The sequence below is a fragment of the Pinus tabuliformis genome, chromosome 8, assembly GCF_031772625.1.
Source record: "Pinus tabuliformis cultivar Carrire ecotype Pingquan chromosome 8, CPIR1, whole genome shotgun sequence".
Taxonomy (NCBI): domain Eukaryota; kingdom Viridiplantae; phylum Streptophyta; class Pinopsida; order Pinales; family Pinaceae; genus Pinus; species Pinus tabuliformis.
Window position 1 is genome coordinate 1,889,684,829 of NC_142294.1, and position 10,784 is coordinate 1,889,695,612.

The 10,784-nt window shown below is 36.6% G+C and overlaps 1 protein-coding gene across 3 annotated transcripts; it reads right to left on the reverse strand.

Annotated features, from left to right (window-relative positions):
* Nucleotides 1-3,309: 3,309 nt before the first annotated feature.
* On the reverse strand, nucleotides 3,310-9,387 carry LOC149243937 (lipase-like PAD4). 3 transcript variants are annotated; one of them, XM_089367885.1, is made up of 6 exons: nucleotides 9,134-9,387; nucleotides 8,899-8,974; nucleotides 8,199-8,349; nucleotides 4,797-5,584; nucleotides 4,405-4,474; nucleotides 3,310-4,084 (listed from the first exon to the last, which is right to left on the reverse strand). In XM_089367885.1, exons 2-6 carry the CDS (start codon nucleotides 8,922-8,924, stop codon nucleotides 3,920-3,922), a joined length of 1,200 nt encoding a protein of 399 aa, XP_089224011.1. In that variant the 5' UTR covers nucleotides 8,925-8,974; nucleotides 9,134-9,387; the 3' UTR covers nucleotides 3,310-3,919. The 3 variants fall into 3 exon arrangements, with proteins under 3 accessions (XP_089224011.1, XP_089224010.1, XP_089224012.1); XM_089367884.1 differs by having other exon boundaries at nucleotides 8,899-9,046; XM_089367886.1 differs by lacking the exon at nucleotides 8,899-8,974 and having other exon boundaries at nucleotides 9,134-9,386.
* Between the last annotated feature and the right edge of the window lie 1,397 nt (nucleotides 9,388-10,784).

Below are 10,784 nucleotides of genomic sequence, written 5' to 3' on the forward strand. Positions count from 1 at the left end.
TTATAAAGCTGAGCATGGGAAATGCCCGCCTCAACTAGATCATGAAAAATATTATGAAGATAATGTATTGTATTGTATCTTATTACAGTCACCTCCCACCTCGAAAAAACTTCGGATCCTCGTGATAAAGCATTTCACCCGACATCAAAAGATTAACGACCTCATGCTTTAGGGGGAAACTGTTATAGACATTTTTTGGGTACTGCAACCCCAATCATAAATGTCCATAAACCAAGGGCTCCTAAGTCCCTAAAAATGTTGTTCCAACCCCTAAAAGAACAAGGTCAACTGATTACAGCATCTCCCGGAAGTTCTCCATGAAAAACTACTCAGAACTGGTCAAAACTGGACCATCTCACCTGCTCCATGGTCAAAGTGCGCTGCATCCCACCTAAATGCACACGGGAGGTGTGATGCATACTGAAAAGCCCTTATATGGGGTGTGATGGGCGAGAGTGGACAAATGGCAGGGTCAATCTGCGAGGTGGAGGATCATGGAATCTTCCAGAAACTTCTCATGTGACACTTGCCTCTCTGCATTCGCCCAGGGATGAGTAAGAGATCATCAATCTCCAAGTGGAATCAAGAACTATTAGAGAGAGGACACTAATCAAATCTCAGAAGCTGACTCACCCACCTTGCAAACATCTATATATGGATCCCTCATCCCAGAGATCCAAAGGCTGGAATTTTGTATCTTGTAAGGAAGTGTTGCTGGTTTCTTGGTGTATCATCATAGTGTTAGGTGATCTAAGCTTTTCATGAGGTGAAGAAGGGCTTTCTTGCTGGGAGGATGACGCTGGGTCAGAACAATTGGTTGTAATCCTCTTTGCTATTCTTGATATTAATAAAGCTATTCAAGTTTTCCTCCACATTCTTGTATGATTGATGATATATGCATTTGTGTGGTTAATATATATATGGTCCTATATTATTTATGATAGTAGATCTCTGTTCTTGGATAATGTTATGCTGCTTTGATTCCACAGGTGCTCTTTGAAGCTGGGTAGACGAGGAAGTGAGTGGCAAAGATCTATCAGAAGGGAGAGGAATCAAGCAAGGAACCAAGCACAAGACAGAGGTTGGTCTCCTTTGTTCCCCTCTTATTTACTTCTCATAAAGGAAAACGAAAGTAGTTTTAGTTTGTTTGTTTCTCTGATAGCTACCAGTCTTAGTGAGACTAGCAGCTCTGCATAGACACTAGATTTCCCGATAGCACTACCACTGCTGGAAATATTTGTTCTATTATATAATATACAATGTCACTAAGTTTGGTCGTTGATCATTTTAAAATATTATTATTTTAACCGCCAATGTCTCCTTAGTAGAATCTGGTGATGCTGACTGGGTTTCCACATGTCATGTCCTCATTGGTTTGTATAGCTGACTAGGCAATTGACCAGGCTACTGACATCAACAACCACATGTCATGTTCTAGTTGCCTCTCCCTTGTCTGTATGATCACGTCACTTGATGATGTCATCATTCATATCACTGACGTCAACATCCATACTAATTACATCATCATGCCAGGTGTCCTTACCTGCAAAAAGTTTAGTTATTTTCGGAAAACTTCAGCGAGCCATAACTTCTTCATACGATGTCGGTTTGAGGTGTCATTCATGTTGTTGGATTCAGAACGACGAACTCTTTGATTTGATATTGGTTTTGTTATGTTTTAAGAACTTTGAAACTTTGGCCTTTTAGAATACTCCTAGATCAATCTCCAAACTCTCATCCCTTCTATTGAGTGCCATGCCTAGACAACGAGCCATAGTTCAAATAAGAGTAGCCTACTATTAGGAGTGAGGAAGCTCTAGAGCTCAAATTTAGGCTAAGATATAGGACAACTCGCTACAAGGATCTAACCCCTCAAGCAACTCAAGAAGGAAGCACTCAAGTGGAATGAGAACTCTCCAACGAATGGCACAATCTGATAGACAATGAGGTGTTGTCTAAGGTTGTAGATTGGGCTCTTGATGTTGGCCATACAAGGGGTAGACACAATTAATATATGTAGATAATGGATATCTACTAGCACCTTAAGTTCCTCATTTGTAGTTTGTTTATAGATTGGAATGAGGTTAAGGATGAAGGCATCCTATCTTTAATCAATTGCAACAACTTTGATGGCAATGGACTATAGGCTTGCAAGAATTGAATGGAAAATGGGAACTTCTCTTGATCCTAATTGCTTTCTAGGCATCAACAAGGAGCCCATCCATGTCGAAGTTGTGGATTTTGAAAAGTAGGCATGCATACATACATGCCTTTCTAATTTTCTTTTCCTTTTATGTTCTCTTATTTTAGTGTTGTGCAGAAGAAGGGTAGTTATCACTTAATATATTATCTTTTTATTTTTGAGTGAAAAATTCATTTTTTTCCATTTGATATTTTAGAACAATTGAAATTTTGTGTTTTGAATGATTTCTTTAGTGGCAAGCCAACACATGATTTCTCCTTAGAATGTAAATATCATTATCTCATACAATACACATCTTTACCTCATCAAAAAAAAATTACATATAGATTTTTTTTTTTTGGTCTAGAGGAGTTGGCAATTGGACCAGGCCTGTACAAGAGGTTTATTTCCATAGGTACCACTATAACCTTTGGACCAGGCCTGTACAAGAGGTTTATTTCCATAGGTACCACTATAACCTTTGGACCAAGCTTGTGTTGATTTTGATAGCTACCACTATAACCTCTAGGTTAATTCATACAAAAGATAAATTAGGGAATTTAATCCTAGCACTTCAAATTTGCACAACATTAAGGTAATTTTAGGGACTCTGAACCTTGCACTTCAAATTTACACAATATCATATCACAATTATTACCAATCAAATTACACCCTTCTATAGGTTTAAAAATAAATATATACACTATTTTTTATTTTTATTTTTTAATAATAATAATAATAAAATTATAGAGTAAGTATGTGGATTGGTTTGACTTACCTTCTTTATATTATTTAAAGAAAGAATCTTATATATTTTGGAATTGCTTATTCTAATAAAAGAAAATTATAGTAAGTTCACAAAATTTATATACATATTTATTATTTTAGTTACTAAAACAAACCTACATTTAAACAAAAAGTATATCACTAATGTCAAAATTTATTCACGAACACAATTCTCAAAGCGAGGACATCTCAAAATGGTGACGGCATTCTATCTTAAGAAACATCTATGACACAGTGGGAACATGGCGTACACGAGATTCGTCAGTCACTGAGTGTCACAAAAGATCTAACACTTGGAAAATTTAACCCAAATACATTCCAGCCATCCCTGTGCAATCCAATGAAAGTAAATTATCCAACAACAAGGATATTAATTGAAAGAAAGTTCATCTTACAGAAGGTTGCAGAAAAAGATTTTCTATTCATGGCTTCCAAAATGGACTTTCCAGTTTATATAATGGGGATTTTAATTTCCATTCAGAGGTTTGGTGTTCCTTGTAGTCTCGCCACCATTTCATGAAGCTGCTTCCTTCCAGCAAAACATCTGAAGAAATCTTGCAATCATTGATCATCTCTGTCACATATTTTTCAAAATTTTCAAGACTTTCTTTCTTTTGGTCCGCGCCTTCTTTAAGATCTTTCAAAGCCTCTTCTACACGCGCCCAAAAGCATGAGTCCCGATTGAGGAACGGTAGCTTTGTACGAGATCTCTGACCTCTTGAACTGCGATTAGTTTTTCTGTGTTCCAACCATTGCTCAAGGACTTTATAACGAGCGGGTCTTTTGTCTAGATAGTTACCGCTGTCCTTGGAAGTGCTATAATGCCGTGCAATATCCAGAGGCTCCACAAGTTTTCTATAGGCAGTGCCAACATTTATCCACTTATTGCGAGATTGGAAATCATTCGGCAACGAGGGACTGTTACAGATTCCAATAATCCCATCCCAGAATTCATTGAGCGTTACCCTCATAGTCCTTGTCATTTCGGTTCTTGAAAGAGTCATAATACCCGTCACCCTTCTCATGGCAAATCACTTTATACCACTCAAGCTCGGACATACGAAGTTGTTGTGGGATCAGTTCACTTTCTTTTGAACTTAGCTGGGCCAAATCACTCTGTACAAAATTGACAATATCACCATTTCAAGCACACATTTCAAACATCGCTTAGCTTGCCTAAATGAAAGAAAATAAAATACAGAAGTGCAGACAAAGATGCTATGATGGAGTTTAATATCAAATAATCCACGATAAGAAAATAGCATGCACAGACAGTATATATGAACCTGTAGACTCAATGACAAATAATACGATCTTAATTTTTAATATCCTATGTTCATTGCAAGTTGGAAACAGACAAAATTGACTGTAAAAAAAGACTGTCATTTCATTAAATTGCAATCTTGTCGCGCCAAGAGAGAAGAGAGATACTTTACCCCCTTGTTGGAAGGAATACTCTCCTTTACCTCCCCGGTAGAAGAAATTTTCTCGTGCGCAACAGTTGAACTGCAACAACATATATGTAAATCAGCACAATATGGGAACTGCGAAATGGACTCTCTTAATTTAAAGTCATGCTAAATATGTCAAATTTGCGAAATTTTGCCAGTCAGGAGATATGGATTGTGGAGAAGTGAGCTCGGAATATTCATCAATTCACATTTGTGTGCATTAAATATTTCAGTTTTGTAGATATGGAGGAGATGACCAGATTCGAAAAAACAAATTAACCCCGTGCTTAAAGCCAGAATTTCCCCAAAGGCACTTTTTGAAACCCCCCACAAAAATTCAATATTCAGAATCTAAAGGCCAATGCTTGATGCTTTACCTGTCAATCCCTTCAAACTTGAACGGATTTGCACTTTCCATCATCTTAGATAACGAAGAACTCCAATCAGGGGATTGACTTTTGTTATATTCTTTCCATTCTTCCCACCACATCATGAAGCTGCTTCCTTCGAAGAAAACATCTGATGAAATGCTGAGATCGCTTCCCATCTTCGTCACATACTCTTCAAAATTTTCAAGATTTTGTACCTTTTGGTGTTGTCCTTGTTTGAGACTTTCCAGGTCTTTCAAAGCCTCTTCTACATGTGCCCAAAAGCATGAGTCCCGAGGGAGAGATGCAGGTTTTGTGGGGCGTCCTTGAACTCTTGAACTGCGAGTTTTTTCTGTCGCTTCCATCCATTCCTGAAGAACTTTATGTCGTCTGGGTCTTCCATCTGAAAGATAGTTGCCTTTACCCTTAGAATAATAGAATGCAATATCGAGAGGCTCTACAAGTCTTCTATATGCAGTGCCAGCATTTATCCACTTATTTTCGGTTTCGAAATCACTTGGCAACTCATGACTCTCCCACCTCTCAATAATCTCATCCCAAAACAAGGCCAGTTTTAACCTGCGGCAATCAGCCTTTATACTCTTGCTATCATTCTGGTTCTTGAAGGAATCATAATATGTGATACCCTCAGTCTTCTCACAAACCTCTTTATACCACTCAAGCTCTGCCAAAGTAGCTTGTTTCTGACTTAGTTGAATAAGCTGGTGAGAATCGTCTATTTGGTCGTAAGCGTTTCGAACCTCTCCTCTGCGTAAGGCTAACTGTCCAAGGTCATCCTGCGCAACATCACCAATTCAAGTAATAATTCAAATGTTTGGAAGAAGGAAATAAAATTAAAAATAATGGTTAAGGTTATTATAAATAAAACAATGTCCCATTAAATTTATTATAATTTTGGAGTTATTATCTATTTTAATCGTCATATTAATATGTGATGCCATCTTCCTTTTATACCACTCAAGCTCTACCAAAACAGTTTTTTTAAGACTTAGTTCAATGGGTAAGTGAGAAACGTTTATATGGTAGTCACAGTTTCGAATCTCTCCTGCTTTTAAGGCATACTGTTCAGATTCTTCCTGCGCAATATCACCAATTCAAGTAATAGTTCAAATGTTTGGAAGAAGAAAATAAAATTATAATTATAATTATAATTAATGGCTAAATTTTAATATAATTATCTGATAAATTACTTCAATATTTATTATATTATAAATACATTACTTATATTATAAAATAAAAAGAAAATTAACATTTACGTTCAAGAATTTTCTCCTAATAATAATAATAATAAATATCCCTTTCTCCTAATAATAATAATAATAATATCCATTTTTCCCACTTCTGCGCAGCGATTTGACTGCTAAGTCTACAAAGGCATACATACTCTACCCCCTTTGGTTTTGAACCTGTGACCTCTTACGAGGAAAGACATGCTCTTAACCATTAGGCCTACTCAAGCTGTATTATTATAAGATGGATGTCTAATATTTTTGAAATCATTTTACAAATTAATAAACGAACGTACTATTAAGCCGTTAAATGTAACTGTCATTCTGTTCACAAAATGTTATTTTTAAATGTCTTGTCTTTTCTTCATAAAATGTTAATTTATAAGAATTTTCAATTCAGTTGTACCTCAGCTCCAACGCCAACAGCGTCCAGCTGCGTTGAGATTCCCGATTCCCATATCATAAGAGTATCCTGAGTTGCAGTTCGCCATTCTTCTCCACTTATGGAGTTCCCGATTCCCATATCATAAGAGTATCCTGAGTTGCAGTTCGCCATTCTTCTCCACTTATGGAGTTCCCGATTCCCATATCATAAGAGTATCCTGAGTTGCAGTTCGCCATTCTTCTCCACTTATGGAGTTTTCTATGACGTATTTCAAAACAGAACCATATCCTATGTGCTCTGAAAACCATTCCTGTACAATTTCATCGGAAAGCTTTTCATAGCTGTGCATTGTCAAAGGAAGCATCGTCAAAACGGTCTTAGACTCCTCACATGGAAGTGCCAAAAGGTTTGTATAGGCTTGTCTCTGTAAGCCCATCTGACCCTCTTGAATGAACCCCATAGTAAGTACACTGCAGGACATTATTAAGAAGAATCCTACAAGCCCCTTGAATAGAAGAATATGGGACTCTGCCATGCCAATACGGCAAAATAGCAGTCAAAGGAGCAGCAATTGCTTGAAGCGGTGCAAGGAGTATCCGAGGAACAATATCATGTTTGGAAACCGGTCATAAATTAGCTGGGAAAGTAGGTGATTTTGGAAAAAATCATAATTTTTTGATAAGGCAGAAGAACAAAGTTTTTTTTTTTTGGCAGATAGGTCTACAGTTAAAAGGCATAAACTCAATTGTGTTTAGATTCAGGTATGGGCATAAACTCAATTGTGTTTAGATTCAGGTATGAATGTATCTAAAGTAGGATTGTTTTGGTAATTACACATTTCAGATTTCCATATCCAACTAGAACATAAATTTGTTTTCTAAGGTGTAGATCACTTGGTTTGAGTGGGTTTGGTCTTTGCTAGTAGACTCAAGCATCATGGAGAAGGGTTGAGGACATAAATTACTTTGAGGGAATTAAACTTCGGAAAGGGCATTGAGCCTATCCTGGCAATAAGCATCCAATTGTCAGCCTAGTAAAAAAATTAATAAATAGTCCCAATTTATTAAATCTTAGATCTATCACTGATGTGCCAACACTAAAAAAGCTACATAAAACTTTCAAAATCAAACCAAAATAACAATTTCACCTACATAAACAAACAAGAAAAGTCAGTTAGTATTTTATATAGAATGCCAATAGCCCATGAGTGTGGATATGTCTTGTGAGTCTCAACTTTTAAACTTTAAGCTTTAATATTTATGCTTTATGTCAAGTATGTATAATGTAAGATCACATTGTGTGACAGAAAATAGAGATGAACTTTTTCTAATAAAGCCAAAAGCCAAAGTTCCACTTTAGATGAGCCTATGCTTATTTTGAAGTCCCCTTAAAGTCATAGTATTATAAGACTTTAATATTATAAGTGTTGCATAATCTTTGGTATTAATTTTTTTTTCCCTGTAAATTTATTTGAAATTGCTTCCTTATGTATAAATACAAGTTAATTTTTAATTTAATATTAAATATCACAAATTGCTTCCTTATATATATAGGGATATAAATCCGAGTTGATAATTAAGTTAATATTAAATATCAAAAATACCCTCAAATTTAACCCTAAACACTAATTTAACCAAAGTTTAACATGCATATGTGGTAGTCCATAAGATGTCGAAGGCATTTGACTAATATAAAAAGCTAATTGCAGAACAAAATCCTCGATGTAAATTTTTTTGTTCGTTTTCATTTTTATTTTAGAAAGGAATTGAGTATTACCTGAGCTCCAACGCCAATAGCTTCAAGCTGCAATAAGATACCCATCTCGCAAGGGGATTCTGAACTGGAATTCTCTATTGATCGTATCCCTCTTATGGAGTTTTGCAAAACCTCCTCCAAAACCGAATCATACCTTATGTGCTCTGAGAACCTGCATCAACATTTCTGTAAATCAGAACCATATAGGCTCTATATGCAGGGATGGACCCTTCTGAATTTAGATTCGTGTGCATTAAATGGTTAGAAATTGCAAAGCTTTGCAAGGTGAGAAATGTTGACCATGGATAAGTGAGCATGGAATCCTTGTCAACTTATATTTTTGTACACTATATGTGCCAGTTGGACACAGTTGGGTAAATAAGGAGAAATGGAAGAGATGACCAGATCCAACAAAAACACAACATTGATGTGAAGAACCAAGATGCGAATGAAAAAAATTAACAAAATATAAACATAAATAAAATTTGATGGTAATGATAATGCACAAATAAAAACTGAAAATGATGTATTATTAAAATAAATAAAAATGTAATTAAAATAAGCGAAAAACTTAGGTGTTGAAGCTAATGAATATAAATGAAAAACATTCCCAGCCTCCACTCTGACAAATTAATTTCAAGATTGACACAGGGAAGCCTATGACAAAAACAAGCAGATCGTGCAAAGAGAAGAGAAAACGATTGTGGAAGCTCATGCTTACTGTGGAGTTTTCGTTTCTGATTCCATGGCCTGCTATTGCTACTGGATTTACTTCACAATGGTCTCGGATCTCAGAGCTGAAAATACGCAATGGGTTCTTTCTTTATATAGAAATGGAAGGAGCCGAGTAATAGGAGCCGAGTAATATCCTGGAAATATAGAAAATGGAAGGAACTGAGTAATATCCTCCTTTCCTATTATACATTCAATGTTAAACACGAAAACAGTTCCTCTACCTTCTTCTTCTGATGAGGTTCAAGTTGAAACCATCGTGGCTTGTTCAAATCCCTGGGCTGCAGAATCCATGGAAACGAAAAGCAGTCGCAGCTTTAGCCGTCTCTTGTGCTGTGTAGCAAGACCCTCCACTAGTGGAGAAGGTCCCTCCGCCTCCTCTTCCAGCGTGGACAGGAAAAAGGCACTGTCCGATCTTAATAACAGCATGTGTGAAGATGCTCAAAACGTTAACCTGGATGCCGTTATCGACAAGCTATCTAACGTGTTGGAGGCCATCAAGGTAATGTGCATGGCGCGTTTTTTTTTGTTGTTGGTGTACATCCACCTAGATTAGCTCCAGTGGTTGGTATACATGCACTTAGACTAGCTGTGTTGGTGTACATGCACTTAGACTAGCGGTGTTGGTGTACATGCACCTAGATTAGCTCCAGTTAACGTATTGCTTCCATGTGGCATATGTACGCATTAGTTAGCTTTATTTAGATAAAGAACAATTAGCTTTAGTTAGCTTTATTTATTGCATGTACAACTAAACTTAACTTAGGATCTAGATCTGTGTATCTCAAAAATCTTACACTCGTTTAGTTATTGCATGTACAACTAAGTTTAACTTAGGATCTAAATCTGTGTATCTCAAAAATCTTACACTCGTATCTATCTTACTGTTGCTATTATTGTTATTGTAATTTGTTAGTACGTATTGACGCACCAAATTTATGTTTATCCTTTCTCAGCGAAGCGAATCACAGAAATCGAAAGAATCAGAGCCCAAGGCGGAAATTATCCTTTCTCAGGAAAGCGAATCACAGATATCGAAAAAATCAGGGGAGGAGCTTATTTCGAAAGTATCACAGAACAAGCCCGAAAAGACGTCTAACAAGTTGTTGTTAATCACTTCAGACGGCTTGTCGAGACTAAAAGATTTACTCTGGGAGGGAGTAAATGGTATTTGTTCCTTGGTGCGTACAAAACCTATATATTAAAATTGTATCTAAATTCTTTTCAGATGTGTATAATTGTAAATAGTAAATCCATATTGTGATTCTTATGAGCAATTCAACTATACCGAGATGCAGGACATGCCATACCTAAAGTCGGTCAAAGGGCTTTGGTTCAGTGATCAAGCATGCAATATACCCGTTACAAAATTGAACTCAATGCATAATTCATTGAGGGTTTTTGGACACAAAATGCACAGTTCATTGAGGGTTTTTGGACACAAAAATGCAACGAGAGGAGTCTTTCGCAAAAGTGGAGCTGTGTGAGGGACAATGTGAAGCGATATTTCATCAACGGCTTGTGAAGCGATATTTCCGTTTAAATGGGCGTGGTTAAAGGAGCTCAGGTTCTTAAGTTATCGGCCACAAAATTTGGAGTTCCTTCACGAGGCAAGTGCCTTGAAAATTTTGAATCTTGTTTTTCTTGAAATCTATATATCGTTAGGGAGTTTGAGTTTTAATGATTTAAGTATATGTTTCCATACCAATGGCATAATTTGCAGATACCCTCCTCGAATCTCAAACACATAGAATTGGATGGAAGCCTCTGTTCTGTCCGTGAAATCCCTGACTGTGATATTGAGAAGCTCCCAGCTTTGCAAGTACTGAGATTGATGAATTTTAAAAATTTGGAAAAACTGCCAAGAAACTGGGG

Bases quoted from the DNA above. Each gene is read 5' to 3' on its own strand.
- LOC149243937 (XM_089367885.1), bottom strand. From the start codon at position 8,924: ATGGAATCAGAAACGAAAACTCCACA. The intron at 5,585-8,198 runs GTAATACTCAAT...GATGTTGCGCAG, and splicing joins CTATTGGCGTTGGAGCTCAG to GATGACCTTGGACAGTTAGC. The intron at 4,475-4,796 runs GTAAAGCATCAA...ATGTTGTTGCAG, and splicing joins AAGTTTGAAGGGATTGACAG to TTCAACTGTTGCGCACGAGA.